Source organism: Gopherus evgoodei, chromosome 15, assembly GCF_007399415.2.
Source record: "Gopherus evgoodei ecotype Sinaloan lineage chromosome 15, rGopEvg1_v1.p, whole genome shotgun sequence".
In the NCBI taxonomy this organism is placed as follows: Eukaryota; Metazoa; Chordata; order Testudines; family Testudinidae; genus Gopherus; species Gopherus evgoodei.
Window position 1 is genome coordinate 29,606,126 of NC_044336.1, and position 20,510 is coordinate 29,626,635.

The following is a 20,510-nucleotide window of genomic DNA, read 5'->3' on the forward strand; positions in this document are numbered from 1 at the left end:
TGTGACCCGGAAGTGAAAGTTAACCGGAAGGCACGGAGCAGGAGGTGATCCGGAAGTGAAGGCTGCGGGGGAGGATGCCGCTGCCCGTCCAGGTCTTTAATTTACAGGTAAAAAGTCTCTCGCGGGCCGGGCCGGGCCGGGGTTGCGGGCGCCGCGTTGCCGGACGCTCGCTGGCTTGTGGCTCGGCCCCGGCCCCCGCGCGGCGGAGCCGGTTTCATGTCCCTCCGGGGTCCGCTCCGAGCCCCCGGCTTGGCAGCGCTGCGGGGCGGGGCGGCCCGCGGGTCCGCGCTGGCTGCTGTGATCGGGACCCGGGGCTGGCAGCTCCCGGGGCTCTGCGCAAGAGGCGGCTGACGGCCTCGGGCTTTTCCCGGTGTTTCGTTCTAACGGGGCCCAGCTGCTCTCGGGCGCAGCTTCCAGGTGCTCTGGTCCGGGCGGCTCTGCCATAATCCGGAGCTGTTTGGGCCGACTCGGGGCGGTGTTTGTTTCACTCTGCAGGCTGGATTGCGGGCTCTTTTTAGCCCTGCCTCTGTGTGCGTAGCCTTGGCCTGTTGAAAACGGTGTTTTGTAGTAGTGTCTGTAGCTATTTATGCCTCATGCTTTTTCCTTTACAACATATAGCTGCTGACTTCTAAGCTCCCTAAACAAAATTAGTTGCAGAATATTCTGGTGCTATTCTAGTGACTTTATATACTGGGGTGGCCAAACTTACTGATCCTCCAAACCACATATGACAATCCTCAGACGTTTGAGAGCTGGGGCTTGGGGCTTCATCCCCGTGGGAGCTGACTGTCCCAGCAGCTTCAGTCCCACTCCTGTTGAAGCCCCTTGCCCCAGCAGGTGTGCCATATGGGGCAGAAACCCTGAGACTCCCTTCCCCCCTGGGCAGAAGCCCCTACTCTACCACTCTGCTGCAAGGCAGAGGTCCTTAGCTCCCCTTCTGCCAGTCTGGTTGGTGGACAATGGGGGGCCGGGGGGGGGGAGGAATTGCACTTTAATGGTAAAAGCCACATGTGGCTCCTGAGCCACAGTTTGTTCTCCCCTATTATATACTACAATAGTTACTGCTGGCTCCACTCTGCAACATACCATGTACATTACAATAGCTGCTGGTTACTTTATTCTACTTCTTGAGAACTATGCTTTAGCTACTTTTATTTTATTGGACTGTGATGTTAAACTTCTCCTGTCTGCTGATCTTTCTATTGGAGTTGTACATACCTGCCAACAGAGCTGGACCAGGTGTTTTGAAACAACTGGTTAGCAGAAAATTCAGGGAGATTAATCTAGTTTGCTTATACCACTCATTACATGAACAACATGCAAACAAGTATGTTGAAGGAAGAGACAGCATTCCCAATAATTATAGCTGCTGGGCTGCTTTCAGATCTATTTATTTCTAAAGCAATATTCACTGTGTGCCAATTACATGTAAGTTCTTGAGGTGAGCGAGTGTGGCCCAGTAAATCAGCAGGTAGAGAGGAGGTGAAGGCTTTCAGGGAAGAGGTAAGAATGTAAGAACCTATAAGCCACTGTTCAAACCCCAAAGGGAGTAGGAATGCTAAGCATAGGAATGTCAGGGGACTGCCCTGTGAATCCCTCCACAAGTTAACTGTCTTTCTTCCCTTTAGCAGCCGGCAAGTTCTGTGTCAGGGAGAGGGGGTGCAGAGAGTCAGGACAGGATGAGGGATAGCTCAGCTTCTTCATCAATGACAGATCTGTACTGCACACCCCACAGCAGTAGGTCAGACCTCTTCCTTCCGAGTACAGCAGGAGACTTCAGCTTGAGTGCCAGCTTGTCAGCTTGTACACTGCTTAATGAGGTACCTGAAAAAAGAGGGCACTCATGTGGGTTCAGAAAACCTTGGGGAGTGAGTGAGCGTGAATTGAGTTTTAATTACTCTCTGACAGTGGATGTTTGTACAAAAACTGACTATCTGAAAAATGAATAAGCAATTTGAGAACTGATTGTGTGCATTCTCTTCAGAATCCTAATTCAAAGTTACTGTGGTGAAGGCATTTTTCCCTGTCTTTGGGGTGGAGGCTGAGGGGTTGGGGAGAAGAATCTCATGGGTGAGGGTGATGCAGGATATTGCCCCTTATAGTGATGGAAGAGGACTGTTCCTGTTCTGTATCTGGGCTTTTCCCAGCTGGATTTGTACATTTTCGTTGTCCTGAGCACTGGTGTATATAATCACCGACAGTGTCTCTCTCCAGAGAGAGAATAACAAACTATGGCAACTGGAAAACACTCCTCTGTATACTTATCTTGGCTTGCTTTTACTTTGGGCCTTGACAGAGTTCACTTAAATCTTCTCGTCACTCAAGTCATGTCAGCATTGTGTACTTCGGAGTTGTGCAATATGTGAGGGCAAATGGGGTGGGGGAGGGGGAGGGAGCCAGTGGGTTCTCTGTTTTAGAACTAGGAATTCTGGAACTTCCATGACCCCTCTCAAAAAAATTTCACTTTTTACCCTTGGTTCCTGGGGGAGAGCAGAGTCTATGAAAATATGGGATAAATTTCTAATCAGGTCAGATTATTGGGAAGAAAAGATGGTGGTACGCTAAACTCTGCCCATGTAAATCATCAGAATGAGACATTACTTGCAGTAGATTGTGCACATTTGTTTGTTTGCCAGAAGCTGGGAATCGGCGACAGAGGATGGATCACTTGATGATTACCTGTTCTGTTCATTGTCTCAGGGGCACCTGGCGTTGGCCACTGTCGGCAGACAGGATACTGGGTTAGATGGACTTTTGGTCTGACTCAGTGTTCCTGTCTTTATGTAAAATCCTAATCTCAGTGCTTTTTGCTTTTGCTGGCCTCCTTGAGCTTGGGTCTCCCAGGTGAAGCTTGACTATGACCCTGGGGTAGGGGAATATAGTGTTTATCTCTGAAGCGTTATCGACTTATGGAGTCAAAGGGTCATTGCTTGCAATACATTCTCCACATCTTTGACTCTTTCCAGTCCAAGGGCTTGTCTGCACAGGGAAATTTACAAATAGAACTATAGTGATATAATTATACCACTGTATAGTTACACCAGTATAACACCTCAGCTGGGCACACTTATTCCAGAATAAGCATGCCTTTTTTCCAGTATAGTTTGTTGTTTTCAAAGTGACATGCTATGCTGGAAAAAGGCACTCTTGTTCCAGAATAAATTTGAAGACAGGTCATTATAACTATATAGCAGTAAATTTCCCTGTGTAGACAAGCCTTTGCCTGAAGCATGTGTTAATTCTTCATAGAGATGAATGGGGCAGTTCACACCTCCCACAGCTACTGTTCTAGGTTTTCTGCAGACCCTGTCTACAGCTTACTTCATGGTTTTTATGATTTTTTTTTTCCTGAACAGGTTTTTTGTTGTGGGTTTTTTGTTTTTAAATAAGATCCCAGAGAGAAAGGTATTAATTTCAGAGAGTTGCAGGTGTGGTGTATAGGTGCGCATTGGGTATTTCTAAGCGCCACTTGTAGTGCTGTCCCTCAGCTGATGACCTGCCTGACCCTGCTCAGAAAAGATGTTTTTTGGAATATGCCATGCATCTCTATGATGCTGTGACATGTTTAGAAGATATTCCCATGCTCCTGCATTTTCTTGCTTGAAAAGCCACTGAAGGAGGAAAGAGTTGTGCGTGAATGGTAGTGAGCAGCTCACTCAGGAGGAGCCTTTTATTCTGAGGAATGGGATTGTGTGGGAGGTAGGATCCTAAAGAGAAGATTTGTCAAGAGCACTGTCTTCATTTCTCCATTACATGTGTGTTTAAATGGAGTCTGTCTTGATTGTGAGCCCATCTTTCAGCAAGCTGTTTCCTGTGGGGATGTAGATGAACCATATCTGACCCCATATTTGCTGTCGCAGGGTGCAGTGGAGCCTATGCAGATTGACGTAGACCCACAAGAGGATCAGCAGAATGCACCTGATATCAACTATGTGGTGGAAAACCCAACTCTGGTATGTACTAATTGAGAGGCAGAGAGATGTTTGTGCTTGGCCTCTCCCCTTGAAGACTCTATAGAGTACTCCACTCTCATTTCCCGCCTGTAAATATTTAAACAGCAGTCTGACAGCAGCTCCTGTGTGGGAGGTGATAGAGTAACAATGAGCTCTCCCATAGCCTCTTTTCCTGTGCTAATCTTCCTTGCATTTCCTGGGGGAGGGCTAAAAGTCATCATACTGATGGTGCATTATATATAGCCTTGATGTAACTTCTGTTCTGAGATGGCTTAGTGCAGGTGTTCTCACAACAAATTTTTGATGGCCTCAGAGTGCAGTTGCCAACTCTTGCTAGTGGCTGTTCTGACAAACTTTCCTGAAAGACTTTAGGGAAAACAGATACGATCATATACATGTCCAAATCACTGTAATTTATTAATGTAGGATTTTTTCAGACTCAATAATTAAAAGAACGTACAGTTGTATTTTGGTGCCCTTGGCCCCTGCTGCCTTTCCCCATCCCCCATTGCGTCTCCACCATCGCCCCAAGCGTCCTTCCATAGCCTCTCATCCCGCTCCTTGCCTCTTTACCACTGCACACTGTAAGGTTGGCCCTGCTGAAGCCCAACTGCTGTGGACTGAAGCCAAGAGCTGGAACCCCACAGCTGGATTCAGGGTGTGGGGGGCTGAATCCCTGAAGCTGGAGGGGGGCTGAAGCAAGAGCCTCACAGCTGGGGGAGGAGGATTAAGCCCACCCCCAGAACCCCATGGCTGAAGGTGTATGTGTAGCTGAAGTTGGGGAGGGAGGGCTGAAGCCTGCCCCTGAGCACTGTAGGGAGGAGGCACTGCTTTGCCCTCTTCCCCATCTCTGCCCAGGAGACTGTTGTGGCCACAGGAAAACCGCTGGTAGCCACAGTGGCTTCATTTGAGAAACGCTGGCTTAGTGCATCCCTCTGATACCAGTAGGTGAATCTGCCTTTTTTCTCAGGCTTAACGTTTTACTCTGAGGAGTTTATAGCCATGTTTCTTTAAGGGTATAATTATAATGGGGTTTTTATTCTTGAGTCTCAGCTGGGAAGCTTGAGACTCATCTGGAATTGTCAAAGCTAAAGAGTTTGGAAGGGCTGCAGTCTCCGCATGTCAGAAGGCAGAACATTCTGTTCCTGTACCATTTCCGGTAGAGCCTTCAACAGCCACTCCTCTTTTTTTCCGAGATACTGACCAACTTCAGTGTATTTTATTAACTTTGCAAGAATGGTGGATAAGGCCCAGCCCCTGCAGAGGATACAAATAAGCAGTCAAAATATAATATTAAAAAAAATGAAGGTTGCAAAGTCAAGCATCCCAAAGTTAGAAAATGGCATTAAAATGACATCAAGCATTCCAAACAAAAATGGCATTAAAAGAACACTATTAAGGTTGCGAAGTCAAGCACCCAGACATCCGGAAATGCCAAAATTAAGGTTGCCCTTATGAGTGTGCGTTATGGTAGTCTTTAATTACATGATCACATCCAATTTTTCACAAGGGGCCCCAGCCTCATTCAAGGCGCAAAATGAATAGTGCTCACTTAATGAACAGCTATTCATTATTTTGTTTCTTCCTCGTTCTTCAGTGTGTGGGCCCCAGTGCTTATTGTCTGCACACTGTTCAAACTCTGCTCTGAAGACAGAATTATTAATTTCCTCATGAATTTGGTATTATCACTCCAGTACTGGAGTGCTTCAGAAATGTTTTTTTCAACACCTGTGAGATGAGGGGGTAGTTGTATTCTCATTTTATAGATAGGGAACAGAGACGGACATGTTTGACCTTAATCTCTCTATTAACTTTGAGTGCCCAATTTGAGAGATCTAGGACCTGATTTTTCAGTGTATGTAGCATTATATGGTGCTTCATATGTTCAAAGCACGTCACCCATTGGTTTCAGTTGCAGATGTGATTGCTCAGCTCTTCTGCAAAATCAGACCAAGACTGGCATCTATAAAACAGTTACTAGCCAGCTGTGAAAAGTTTGCTTTAAGTGACTTTCCTGGCATCACATAGGCTGTCTGGCAAAGAGGTACTGATAGAATGCAGTTCTCCAGGGCAGCATTCAGCTGTCTTAACCATGAGACCATCCTTTTCTTCCTGCAGTCCCCTGATGTGTTCATCACCCTTCTTCCATTAGCTATGGGCAGGCTTAGACCTGCTGTTTTCCCGGAAGTGTCCTAGGTATAGGTCTTTCAATGTGGCCTGGGTCCACTGGCCCCTCCCACTCAGTTGAGGGAGGGCTTTTAGCTCTCCTGGCAACCACAAGTACTACTTCCAACTTATGCAGCAAGTGAAGTGGGAGTCATCTTACACAATCTAGAGCAGATTCATCCTGTGCATTTATTAGGCAGGGGTCCTGTTGTGGGGGGGGCGGGGGGAGAGGACACAGATGTGATCGTGTAATTAAGACGGTCATAACTAATAAACACAAGGGAAACCTTTAATTTTGGCATTTCTGGATGTTTGAGTGCTTGACTTGGCAACCTTATGTGTGGTAACATTGACACCCACACAGGTAATCAGATGATTCGAACCTTTAGCGGTAATGGAGTAACAGATAGCAGTAGTAGGCTGTCCTACTCTATATGTATCCTCACTAGAATGCAGTGTGACACACTTTGGCAATGGGTTTCACAGATAATTGCAGATGGTGACAGAATGATGGGTTCAATTCCAGGCTCGGGGGGGGGGGGGAGGAGTGTGCTCCAGGAGTCAAAGACCTTTCTGCTTGTTCTACTGCTGGCTTGACCCTTTCAGCCCTGTCGCAGTCTTGTTTCTTCCCCAAGTCCCATTCTCTTCACTAGTCCTAGGCAATGCCAGTCTTTAGTCCTCAGGCTTCTTCTCTCTGTCCCAGTTCTCCTCTACATACTGGTTCCTTGTCAAACCTCTCTCAGTTGATTCCCAGTTCCTTAGCGCTGCCATCCCTAACCATCTGCTCATTTCCCTCCTTGGCTCCCAGGCCCCCTCCCCTCCTGGCTCTTGTCCCCTCCTCATTTTTTGGTTCAGGCAGCTTTCAACTGCCTGGGTGTCTGCAGAGGGAGCACTGAAAGCATAAGGAGAGAGAGTTTCTCTGCATTTCTCTTCTAGTGCCTGAACCCAGACTTGAATTCTACCTGCCCTGCAGTATCCAGAGCTGCAGCTGTTTCAGGGGAAGTGTGAGGCTGGACCCCATATTCTTCATACAAATATTGTTATAATATGAATGGCATAACTAAGATACGTTTTATGCGAGAGAGGTCTTGTGAGATCATTGGGAAGGTTATGGTTTACTGAATATGATTACCCTATTTGTATGCATGTATCATTGCTATATCTGAAGTTAGGAATATAAGCTCTGTATCAATTGCAAAAGTGTTTGCCTACTGTCTGGTGAGCATTTCCCAGATGCAATCAGGCTCATTGGGCCATGAGGAAAGACAATGCAATGGGTTTTTGAAGATGCTGGTCTCCCATATTCCTGGAGTTCTTTCCTGTGGACATTACAAATAAACCTTGTCTCATGGTTGCTTTGACATGTCAAGGTCATGTGAACATGTCCCCTGGGACAAGACATCATCTCATGGACTTATAGATTTTAAGGTCAGAAGGGACCATTATGATCATCTAGTCTGGCCTCCTGCACAATGCAGGCCACAGAATCTCACCCATCCACTTCTATAACAAACCCCTAACCTATGTCTAAGTTATTAAAGTCCTCAAATTGTGGTTTGAAGACCTCAAGCTGCAGAGAATCCTCCAGCAAGTGACCCTGGTACTTTTCCACTGAAGGGGGATGGGGATCAGACTGTATGTAAATCCTGTTTAAGGCTGAGAAATGAGTTGTCAAGGTTTCTTTCCCCACTCAGAACTTTAGGGTACAAATGTGGGGACCTGCATGGACACTTCTAAGCCTAATTACTAGCTTAGATCTGGTAACCCTGCCACCACCCAGAATTACAGTGTCTGGTGCACTCTCTGTTTCCCCCTGGGTTGCCTTGAGGGACTTCACCAATTCCCTGGTGAACACAGATCCAAACCCCTTGGATCTTAAAACAAGGAGAAATTAACCATCCCCCCTCCTTTCTCCCACCAATCCCTGGTGAACACAGATCCAAACCCCTTGGATCTTAAAACAAGGAGAAATTAACCATCCCCCCTCCTTTCTCCCACCAATCCCTGGTGAGTCCAGATCCAATCCCCTTGGATCTTAAAACAAGGAAAAATCAATCAGGTTCTTAAAAAGAAAGCTTTTAATTAAAGAAAGAAAAGGTAAAAATTAGCTCTTTAAAATCAGGATGGAAAATGCTTTACAGGGTAATCAGATTCCTATAGACTAGATGGATACCCCCCCCCCAGCCTTAGGTTCAAAGTTACAGCAAACAGAGGTAAAATCCTTTCAGCAAAAAAGAAACATTTACAAGTTGAGAAAACAAACATAAGACTAACATGCCTTGCCTGGCTAATTACTTACAAGTTTGAAACATGAGAGACTGATTCAGAAAGATTTGGAGAGCCTGGATTGATATCCCTTCCCTCTCAGCCCCGAGAGTGAACAACCACAACACAAAGAGCACAAACAAAGACTTCCCTCCACCAAGATTTGAAAGTATCTTATCCCCCTATTGGTCCTCTGGTCAGGTGTCAGCCAGGTTTACTGAGCTTCTTAACCCTTTACGGGTAAGAGACATTAACCCTTTACTATCTGTGTATGACATGAGTCAGTCAATGTCTCTGGTCCTTCACTGAATCCCCGCCCAGGATGACTACTGGAAATACTTAAGACTGATCTGGGGAGAAGGACTGGGACCCAGGCTGAGAGAGGTCAGATTGGGAAGGGTATACCTGAACATTTAAGCTGCAGGCAATGCAGCTTATTTTCAAGAAATGCTGCAATCTGCATGACACAACATTTAGGGTGAGAAATTACTATTTGTCGCCAATTTCTTTAATGTATGAATAAAGTCTAGTTTGTGTGTTTTCTTTTATTTGCTCAGTTATCTGCTTTGATCTGTTTGCTATCCCTTATCACTTAAAATCTGTATTTTGTAGTTAAACTTTTCTTTGTTTTCTATAAACCAGTTTGTACAATTCATATCTGGAGCGGGGCGGGGGGGCAGGGAGCTGTGCATATCTCCCTTCACAGTGAGAGAGCTGGTGATTTTTATGAGCTTGCACTGTACAAATCTCTCTCTACAGTGCAAGACAATATTATTTTGGGTTTGCACCCCAAAGGAGGTGTGTATGTGAGTGCTGGGTAAATGGCTGAGCTGAATCCTCCCACATGGAGCTGATTTCAGTCTGTCTCTGCAGCTGGGTGTGGCCTTACCTCTGTGTGTGTGCTAGAGAAGACCTGAAGGCCTGGCCCAGCAAGGACAGGGTGAGGAAGCCCAGGTTGGAATGGGCGGGCTCAGTGGGACTCCAGTATATCAGATGGCATCATGGACTGGGGATCCTGCTCAGTCTTGGGCTAAAGCATACTCAGTGTAGGCAGACTGTTTGGGGAAAATAGCTGTAAAGTTCTGGCAAGTCTTCTGAGCATGTGCAAACTGTGACCCCACCCCCCAAAGAAGGGGGCTCAAATTCTAGCCAAATTTGGGCACACTTTCACAAGTACACCTCTACCCCCATAGAATGTGACCCGATACAACACAAATTCGGATATAACATGGTAAAGCAGCGGGGAGCCCCAGGCCCTTTAAAGTGCCACCCGAACCCCGCTGCTTTACCGTGTTATATTCAAATTTGTGTGGACCCCAGGCCCTTTAAATAACCGCCTAAGCCCAGCTGCCAGAGCTCCAGCAGTGATTTAAAGAGACGGAGGCTCCCCACAGCAGCTGGAGCACTGGGCCCTTTAAATCCCTGCCGAGGCTCCGGCAGCTGGGCTCGGGCCGGGATTTAAAGGGCAGAGGCTCTAGCCGCTGTGGGGAGCCCCAGGACCTTTAAATCCCCACTGAAGCCCCGCTACCAGAGCTCTGGCTGGGATTTAAAGGGCCCAGGGCTCCCCACAGCAGCTGGAGCTCAGGGCTCGGGCGGGGATTTAAAGGGCCAGATGCTCCAGCTGCTGCGGGGAACCCCGGGCCCTTTAAATCACCGCCCGAGCCCAGCTGCCGCCCCCTGCATGCCATTGTATCTCTCAAACCCTGAGGGAGGCAGAAATGGAAAATGAATAATTTTTATGTTCTGCTGAGTGGTTTAATGTTTTCCAGTGGGATTGGGCTGCAGGAACAGACTCTGCAGACAGGGAGGGGGGCTTGTGGGCCACTCAGGTATTTGTATTAGTGATACTCTTTCTGGGCCTGGGTTTTGTTTGCAGGATTTGGAGCAATATGCATCTAGTTACAGCGGCCTGATGCGGATTGAGCGGTTGCAGTTCATCGCTGACCACTGTCCGCAGCTGCGGGTGGAGGCCCTCAAGATGGCGCTGTCATTTGTCCAAAGAACTTTCAACGTTGATGTGTATGAGGAAATCCACCGAAAACTGTCAGAGGCCACCAGGTACCAGGAGATGGTGGGAATCTGGAACGGCTTTGACCATATCAGGGCAAATGTAGCACAGGAAAACCTCTGTGAAAGAGGAGATTGTGTGTAACAGCAAAATGCTCCTCGTGGAGATTAGATGGGAATCTGACATCAGATTGCAGTGAACTGACCCTGCCTACATCTTGGTCTCAGTGCTTTCTTAGAGATGAAATACACAGAGGGGTCTGTTCTCTCTCTGAGCTTTCACATTAGTAAAGCTTAAACATGGGTGTTGAGGACAGGCTAGACCAGGGATCGGCAACCTTTCAGAAGGTGTGCCAAGTCTTCATTTATTCACTCTGATTTAAGGTTTTGCGTGCCGGTAATACATTTTAACATTTTTAGAAAGTCTCTTTTTGTAAGTCTGTAATACATAACTAAAATATTGTTGTATATAAAGTAAATAAGATTTTTAAAACGTTTAAGAAGCTTCATTTAAAATGATGAGGCTTTGGTTGTTAGCGATTAGCCTTGATAATTTCCTTATCTATCCACCATTCCCTTCTTGATCCTTACTGTGCAGTTATGATGCACATGAGATGATTTCTTGATTAATCTGCATTGGATGGAACCCTTCTATTGTGTGTAGAATCTTACTGCCTTGCATGGCAATGTATTGATCCTTATTGGTTTCTTGTGACTTTGGGAGTAAATGTCAGTGGAACAGAATGGATTTTAAACTGGTTTAACTGAGGTAGAGACATAATTTATCTGACAAAAATATTGGGAGACAGGAATTCAATTCAAGCAGGAAGGACTGACCTGAGATAGGTGAAATTAGGCCATTCTCTGGAGCTGCTTTTCCATTTGTGGCTGAGCTATGGGCACTTCATTTAAAGACGGGGGGTATTGTGACCTCCCTTCTTTAGCCTGGTCTGGTTCTGAAGTCCATTTGCATGTTGCTGTCCAACTGATTGAAATCAATTAGGAAGAGAGGAAAGTGTAGGGAAGTGTGCATGCTTGGTATCTTGTATGGAGGTGCTTGAAGTAGGTTTGGTGACTCTTGATGCTCGTGAAGTGGGTTAGTGGCTCACAGGACCATTATTGTCTCACTGGAATCAGCTTTATGGAATAGGTTCACTCTGTTTTTCAGTTAGTCAGGAACCTGTGTATTCAGAACATATCTGTAAAAGGAACACTTTTTTGAGGAAAAGGATTTTTAACTGGCTGTGACAAAAAACAAGGCAACTTTAAAAATCCAATTAGAATGCAGATTTTCACTACTGACTATGAACTTTCCTTTTCCTCTTGCCTCCTTATTGTTTAGATCAGGAGTAAGCAACCTATGGCATGCATACCAAAGGCGGCACGCAAGCTGATTTTTCAGTGACACTCACACTGACCTGGTCCTGGCCACCGGTCCGGGGGACTCTGCATTTTAATTTAATTTTAAATGAAGCATCTTAAACATTTTAAAAACCTTATTTACTTTACATACAACAATAGTTTAGTTATATATTATAGACTTATAGAAAGAGACTTCTACAAACGTTAAAATGTATTACTGGCACGTGAAATCTTAAATTAAAGTGAATAAATAAAGACTCAGCACACCACTTCTGAAAGGTTGCCGACCCCTGGTTTAGATGGCTGGTCTTGTAGTGCATGATGCTGTCTGCCAGGGGACCTGTGCCACATAAATAGCAGGCCCCTGCCTTGGAGAGGTTATAGTTTAACAACTTTTTATTTCAGAAAGTTGAAAAAGCTACTGGGGGGAAGCTGTTCTAGACTTGATTTTAACAAATAGGGAGGAACTTGTTGAGAATTTGAGAGTAGAAGGAAGCTTGGGTGAAAGTGATCATGAAATCATAGAATCTGCAATTCTAAGGAAGGGTAGAAGGGAGTACAGCAGAATAGAGACAATGGATTTCAGGAAGGCGGATTTTGGTAAGCTCAGAGAGCTGATAGGTAAGGTCCCATGGGAATTAAGACTGAGGGGAAAAACAACTGAGGAAAGTTGGCAGTTTTTCAAAGGGACACTATTAAGGGCCCAGAAGCAAGTTATTCCGATGGTTAGGAAAGATAGAAAATGTGGCAAAAGACCACCTTGGCTTACCCTTGAGATCTTGCGTGACCTACAAAATAAAAAGGCGTCATATAAAAAATGGAAACTAGGTCAGATCACGAAGGATGAATATAGGCAAATAACACAGGAATGCAGAGGCAAGATTAGAAAAGCAAAGGCACAGAATGAACTCAAACTAGCTATGGGAATAAAGGGAAACAAGAAGACTTTTTATCAATACATTAGAAGCAAGAGGAAGACTAAGGACAGGGTAGGCCCACTGCTCAATGAGGAGGGGGAAACAGTAACGGGAGACTTGGAAATGGCAGAGATGCTTAATGACTTCTTTGTTTCGGTCTTCACTGAGAAGTCTGAAGGAATGTCTAGTATAGTGAATGCTTACAGGAAGAGGGTAGGTTTAGAAGAAAAAATAATAAAAAGAGAGCAAGTAAAAAATCACTTAGAAAAGTTAGATGCCTGCAAGTCACCAGGGCCTGATGAAATGCATCCTAGAATACTCAAGGAGTTAATAGAAGAGGTATCTGAGCCTCTAGCTATTATCTTTGGGAAATCATGGGAGACGGGGGAGATTCCAGAAGACTGGAAGGGGGCAAATATAGTGCCCATCTATAAAAAGGGAAATAAAAACAACCCAGGAAACTACAGACCAGTTAGTTTAACTTCTGTGCCAGGGAAGATAATGGAGCAGGTAATCAAAGAAATCATCTGCAAACACTTGGAAGGTGGTAAGGTGATAGGGAACAGCCAGCATGGATTTGTAAAGAACAAATCGTGTCAAACTAATCTGATAGCGTTCTTTGATAGGATAACGAGCCTTGTGGATAAGGGAGAAGCGGTGGATGTGATATACCTAGACTTTAGTAAGGCATTTGATACGGTCTCGCATGATATTCTTATAGATAAACTAGGAAAGTACAATTTAGATGGGGCTACTATAAGGTGGGTGCATAACTGGCTGTATAACCGTACTCAGAGAGTAGTTGTTAATGGCTCCCAATCCTGCTGGAAAGGTATAACAAGTGGGGTTCCGCAGGGGTCTGTTTTGGGACCGGTTCTGTTCAATATCTTCATCAACGATTTAGATGTTGGCATAGAAAGTATGCTTATTAAGTTTGCGGACGATACCAAACTGGGAGGGATTGCAACTGCTTTGGAGGACAGGGTCAAAATTCAAAATGATCTGGACAAATTGGAGAAATGGTCTGAGGTAAACAGGATGAAATTCAATAAAGATAAATGCAAAGTGCTCCACCTAGGAAGGAACAATCAGTTTCAGACATACAGAATGGGAAGAGACTGTCTAGGAAGGAGTATGGCAGAGAGAGATCTAGGGGTCATAGTAGACCACAAGCTTAATATGAGTCAACAGTGTGATACTGTTGCAAAAAAAGCAAACATGATTCTGGGCTGCATTAACAGGTGTGTTGTAAACAAGACACGAGAAGTCATTCTTCCGCTTTACTCTGCGCTGGTTAGGCCTCAACTGGAGTATTGTGTCCAGTTCTGGGCACCGCATTTCAAGAAAGATGTGGAGAAATTGGAGAGGGTCCAGAGAAGAGCAGCAAGAATGATTAAAGGTCTTGAGAACATAACCTATGAAGGAAGGCTGAAGGAATTGGGTTTGTTTAGTTTGGAAAAGAGAAGACTGAGAGGGGACATGATAGCAGTTTTCAGGAATCTAAAAGGGTGTCATCAGGAGGAGAGAGAAAACTTATTCACCTTAGCCTCCAATGATAGAACAAGAAGCAATGGGCTTAAACTGCAGCAAGGGAGATTTAGGTTGGACATTAGGAAAAAGTTCCTAACTGTCAGGGTAGTTAAACACTGGAATAGATTGCCTAGGGAAGTTGTGGAATCTCGATCTCTGGAGATATTTAAGAGTAGGTTAGATAAATGTCTATGAGGGATGGTCTAGACAGTATTTGGTCCTGCCATGAGGGCAGGGGACTGGACTCGATGACCTCTCGAGGTCCCTTCCAGTCCTAGAGTCTATGAGCCCAATTCAGACTCTTATTGGCTTGACTTTCAGAGAGCTGCAGAACACCCCTGATGCTGTCTCTGATGGTGGGATTGAGCCTCCTCCTCTTGATACAGCGTGGGTTGAGGCCACACGGAAGAAAGCCCTTCTCAAACTGGAAAAGCTGGATACGGATCTGAAAAACTACAAAGGAAATTCAATTAAGGAGAGCATCAGGTGAGGAGGGAAATGCTTGATTGGAGTGGGAAAGAGCATTCTGCTCCCCCGGGAGACTACAGCTCAGCGCCCGGGTTGCATTAGATGGGGCTGGGTGCAGTGTCCATTTGAGTGGCATGAGCAAGCTTTGTGCCTCTCCTCCCCACAGTCAATAGGAACCCTGCACTTTTCTGAGATTTTCTGCCTGAGTATGCAGCTCACTGCTCTTCTCATCCTTCTCTCCAGGAGAGGCCACGATGACCTGGGTGATCACTACCTTGACTGTGGGGACCTCAGCAATGCCCTCAAGTGTTACTCACGAGCCCGTGATTACTGTACCAGCGCTAAGCACGTCATTAACATGTGTCTCAATGTCATCAAGGTAGGGAGCCATGCAGCGAGAGAATCGTACAATCTGCAGAGGAGTCCCTCTAGCATAGATGAGTTACACCTTTCTATCTCTGAAATGATGTCGGTCAGCCAGCAGGTAGCACCATTTGCTTATTCTTTGATTTGCTTTCATTGCACTGTTGTATGTCTGATTGTCCCCTTGCAGGTTAGTGTTTACCTTCAGAATTGGTCCCACGTTCTGAGCTACGTAAGCAAGGCAGAGTCCACCCCAGAAATTGCAGAGGTAAGAGGTTTCTTTCCCTTACAGATCTTAGATGTTTCCTCTATCTGCGCTGTACCTCTTCAGTCAGGGTTGGCCAGACCTCCCCTCTCCCTTCCCTCACTCTTTATTGGACTTGCTCCATGCATCTTTCCTTCCCTCATTGCCCAAACTCTCACACAACCCAGTGTTCTCCAGCTAATCAGACTGTCAGTTCATCCTGATGCTTGGTATACTCTCCTCTCTGGGCTCCATCGCCCCTTTTATCTCCACAATGACTTGTGCCTGGAGCACTTTACCTCTCATTGAATGGAGTAGGACCAAGTCCTCTGACCACCTCTGTCCTGTGTTTTCCATTAGCCATAAAAGGCTGGGCACTGTATGAATGGTGTCCTTGTGGCCTTCCTATTGAGAATGCTGCCTACCTTCCCAAATGGGTTCCTGGGTTGTAGTATCCCTAGGGCTATCTGGGGATTCTGCTGCTGAGATCAAAGGGAGCTCCCAAAGCAGATTGGCTTCCCCCAGTATGGGTAAAGGAAAGTACTGGGAAGGGATCTGTACTAGTCACTCACTCCTGCTCCTTTCACTTCTAGCAAAGAGGAGAGAGGGACAGCCAGACACAGGCGATTCTCACCAAGCTAAAGTGTGCGGCAGGTGAGTGAGCTCCTCTGCTTCTTGGATGCCACCAGGTTGTCTTCTCGCCTGTTTGCCATTCCTGGGGCTTTACTGAAGTCGAGAGTGCCTCACCCAGCCAAGGAGTGCTTAGAATGTTCTCACTGGTCTCTGTACTTCACATTCTCTTGGCAGGACGCAAATGCAGTTGACTGGATACAAGTTTTGAGCAGGGAACCATCCTGGAATTCCCATTCCTGACTGGTTCCTGCACCTCCCCAAACTTCCCAGGGCAAGGCTCCCTAGTGCAGTTCATTTCAGTCTCTAGAATGTCACTTACTTAACTGACACAATGTCTGCTTCCCTGAAACTGAGGGGTCTCTAGCAACTCCTCAGGATCCTGGTGCCCACTCCATTCTTCCGTATTTTTTATTTATGTCCTAACTAGTACATGTATGGTAGTGGACAAAGAACTAACTAAGTCTGATTCCTAGGCTTAGCTGAACTAGCAGCTCGGAAATACAAGCAGGCAGCAAAGTGCTTCTTGTTGGCCTCATTTGACCACTGTGACTTCCCAGAGGTAAGAGGACCAAGAGAGGGCTGTGTGCAGGGGTCAGAGGGGAAGCTATGTTCAGTATCTGTCTGTGTAAGGTACTTATGGGCCCCCATCACGGTAGTATCTGAGCCCACAATCTGTAATGTATTTGGCAAACAGGATTATTCCCATTTTACAGATGGGGGAACTGTGTTAGAGGAGTCTGTTCAAGGTCACACAGGAAGTCTGTGGTGGAGCCAGGGAGGTGAATTTAGGGGAGGTCAGATAATGGAATTGAAAGGCTGGCTGCTGGGCATTATTCCAGCTTTTGGGGTCTGAGTGAAGCCTGGTTTGGGGAGTGTCCATGGTTTCACTTGGTCCCACTGTATTTGTCAAAGGTCAACCTATATTCTTGCTGTGGGAGGGGAGGGTCTGGGCTTAGCTCTGCCTTGCTCCATGTTACAGCATTCAATGATGCTTCAGTTCTGGTCTCCATCTCTGTCTCTCTGTAGCTGTTATCTCCTAGTAACGTGGCTGTGTATGGTGGCCTCTGTGCATTGGCCACCTTTGACCGTCAGGAACTGCAACGCAATGTCATCTCTAGCAGGTAGGTGATGCCTGGGGAGGAGTTTGTGGGATGGGTACTGGAGCTTTGCTCAAGAATGGTCTCTGGTTGGAAGTGAGGCATGAGTTCTAGAACCCCATTTAGGTATCGAAACCTTAAACGTTAGCTGGGATTTCTCTGTGAAAAGGCACCAGTTTAGTCACAGATGAGACTTTCACAATAGCAGCATAGGAATTGTCAGAATGGATTGGACAAAGGTCCATCTAGCTCAGTCTCTTTCTGGGACAGTGGCCAGCACCAGATGCTTCAAAGGATGGTGTAAGTACTGCTCAGTAGTAGCTGTGGGATAATCTATCCGCTCACCCATTAGGTCTCTAGTAAACCTCGAAGTGGGATGTTAATATACCTTCCCAAATCTGTCATTAATTATACCTCTGGATAGTCATGATAGCCATACAAATATCCAATATAATAGCCCCTAATTCAGGGGTCCCCAACGCGGCACCCACAGGGGCATCTAAATGAGCCCGTGTCCTGGCTGATGATGGAGCATCCGCCCAAATGCTGCCTAATTTCTGCGGCGTTTCGGTGGCGATGCCTCTCGATGACATCATTTGTCGCAGAAACGCCGCAGAAATTTGGCGGCATTTCGGCGGAAGCTCCACCGCCGCCACGGTCCTTCATCTGACGCCTGCCAGACAAAAAGCTTGGGGACCACTGCCCTAACTGATAAGAGTGCATCAATCCTAAATTGAGGGGGTAAAGGAGTTGTCCTCTCTCTGCTAACCAGCCAGCTTCCTTCGCATGACAAGCAGGTGGCTTGCAGGGAGAGGTCAACAGCATGCAGAGATTTGTGGGAGGGACTTTGGAGGCGCTGGACTCCCTGGAGAGGATCTGTGTCCTCTGTGGATTAAAGTCTGTTATGCTGAGCCATACCCTGCTTCTCAGCACACTGTGAGTAAAGGTACTATTCCCAAAAGGGAAGCCAAGCGGTGGTTAGCATAGTGCAGACAGGTGCTCCCCAACTCTGACAGTACTGATGCCATCTTGGTCCTGACCTGCCCTGCTCAACATACTTTCCTATATTTTATGGAAGGGGACCTCCAGTACAGGCTTTGGCAGGAGGCTCTTGGCTTTCACTGACCCTGGCACCTTTGCTATGCTGAATCCACCCGTCCCCAACCCTAGAGAAAATGGGCTGTCCAGGCTGCTAGAGTGTTAACACTTGAAGCATCATAGGGCAGCGAGGAGAGTGTTCATAGCCAGGTATTGGGGTGGTAGTGTTTGTGGGGTGTGGGGTGTCAATGACTGGTCCCAGGGCCTGACTACCGCTGTGTGTCTACAGCTCCTTCAAACTGTTCTTGGAGCTGGAGCCTCAGGTGCGTGACATCATCTTCAAGTTTTATGAATCCAAATATGCTTCATGCCTGAAGATGCTGGATGAGATGAAAGTGAGTCCTGGGAAGGGGGGAAGCATGGGGATGTGGGACCTCAGGGTTCCATGTGATGGGTGGGGGAGAGGGTGACAAAGGGCCTGAGGGTTCTTCTCCTTTGTCTTAAGAAAAGCAGTGAATGTTCAAATTCACTGAAGTTGTAGGTGTTTCATGTTGGACTCTTCTGCTCTGCTTCCTGGTTTTAGATGGGAGTGAATAAGAATCATGATTTAAATTTTTTAAAATTTATTTTTATTTACATGTTGCTAGTTCTTTACTTCCCTTTTTATAGACTTAAATTGTTACAGTGGATATTTTGTCCTTGTTCCTTTAATTAGTTGCTGGACTGTTACTAAAATTTCAGACTTTGCATTGCCTTTTTTCTGCCAAGAAGCTTCACACTTAAAATGCACAATTATGTTGAAAAACCAAGTCCATGGCCTCATCAACAACTGCAGTGTGAGAACATATCTCAGTAGTTAAGGGTGGGATTTTCAACAGCACCCAAGGGATGTAAGAGCACAAATCTTACTGATTTTAGACAGAAAACCTCAATGAAGTCTAGCTTGGTCAAAGCATTTCAGCTTTCTTGCCTTATGGAAGTTTCAGTACATCAGAAGGTGGTGCTGGCTCCAAAAATAACATGAATTACTTGCTCATTAATTTCATGTGTGAATTCGTGGTGGTCTTTTTAAAGAAAGGAAAACATGTTTGTAAAATCTGTAACTCTTAAGAACATAAGAATGGCTCTACTGGGTAAGACCAAAGGTCCATCTAGGTCAGTATCCTGTCTTCCAACAGTGCCAGGTACCCCAGGGGGAATGAACAGAACCTGTAATCATCAAGTGATCCATCCCGTCGCCCATTCCCAGCTTCTGGCAAACAGAGGCTAGGGACACCATTCCTGCCCATCCTGGCTAATAGCCATTGATGGATCTATCCTCTATGAATTTATTTATTCTTTTTTGAACCCCATTATGGTCTTGGCCTTCACAACATCCTCTGGCAAAGAGTTCCACAGGTTGACTGTGCATTGTGTGAAGAAATACTTCCTTTTATTTTTTTTTAAATCTGCTGCCTATTAATTTCATTTGGTGACCCTAGGTCTTGTGTTATGAGAAGGAGTAAACACTTCCTTATCTACTTTCTCTACACTAGTCATGACTGTATAGACCTCAATCATATCTCCCCTTAGTTATCTCTTTTCCAAGCTGAAAAGTCCCACTCTTCTTAATCTCTCCTCATATGGAAGCCATTCCATACCCCTAATAATTTTTGTTGCCCTTTTCTGAACCTTTTCCAATTCCAATATATCTTTTTTGAGATGGGGTGACCATATCTGCACACAGTATTCAAGATGTGGGCGTACCATGTATTTATATAGAGGCAACGTGGTATTTTCTGTTCTATTATCCATCCCTTTCTTAATTATTCCCAGCATTCTGTTCACTTTTTTGACTGCTGCTGCACATTGAGTGGATATTTTCAGAGAACTATCCACTATAACTCCAAGATCTTTCTTGAGTGGTAACAGCTAATTTAGACCCCATCATTTTATATGTATAGTTGGGATTATGCTTTCCAATGTGCATTACTTTGCATTTATAAACATGAAATTACATCTGCCATTTTGTTGCCCAGTCACTCAGTTTTTGTGAGATCCTTTTGTAGCTCTTTGCAGTCTGCCTGGGTCTTAACTATCTTTAGTAATTTTGTATCATCTGCAAATTTTGCCACATCACTTTTTACCCTTTTCCAGATCCTCTAAGAAACAAGGTCAAAACTTTCATTGTAGCAAGTTAAGATTATAAAATAGGAAGAAAATAAAGGTCTAGCAACGTGTAAAATAATTATTTTAAATTTTAAGTTTTTTTGGTTTTAGTTAAAATTTTAAAAATTGATTAAAAAAAAATCATTATTTTTATCCAGCCTGCTTTCTGCTCTAGCTTCTAATATTTTGCTCTTTCTTTTGCATAGGATAACCTGCTGCTGGATATGTACCTGGCACCTCATGTGAGGACACTCTACACGCAGATCCGAAATCGTGCCCTTATCCAGGTAACTGTTCCATGCAAACCTGAGGAACGGGT

At 45.5% G+C, this 20,510-nt stretch overlaps 1 protein-coding gene across 7 annotated transcripts in view; it reads left to right on the plus strand.

Annotated features, from left to right (window-relative positions):
• Positions 1–10: 10 nt before the first annotated feature.
• The window catches only part of GPS1 (G protein pathway suppressor 1), a 37,852-nt gene continuing 17,352 nt past the window's right edge, over positions 11–20,510 (plus strand). For 4 of the 7 annotated variants that reach the window (XM_030534920.1, XM_030534919.1, XM_030534921.1 and 1 more), the window contains exons 1-10: positions 3,861–3,953; positions 10,261–10,442; positions 14,522–14,686; positions 14,912–15,047; positions 15,222–15,299; positions 15,869–15,929; positions 16,382–16,467; positions 16,935–17,029; positions 18,333–18,438; positions 20,398–20,478. In XM_030534920.1, coding sequence (XP_030390780.1) covers positions 3,876–3,953; positions 10,261–10,442; positions 14,522–14,686; positions 14,912–15,047; positions 15,222–15,299; positions 15,869–15,929; positions 16,382–16,467; positions 16,935–17,029; positions 18,333–18,438; positions 20,398–20,478 — 1,068 coding nt within the window. In that variant the 5' untranslated portion in view covers positions 3,861–3,875. Of the gene's footprint in view, positions 108–334; positions 418–3,860; positions 3,954–9,257; positions 9,325–10,260; positions 10,443–14,521; positions 14,687–14,911; positions 15,048–15,221; positions 15,300–15,868; positions 15,930–16,381; positions 16,468–16,934; positions 17,030–18,332; positions 18,439–20,397; positions 20,479–20,510 lie in introns of those variants that run through there. The other 3 variants (XM_030534923.1, XM_030534925.1, XM_030534924.1) reach the window with 3 other exon arrangements.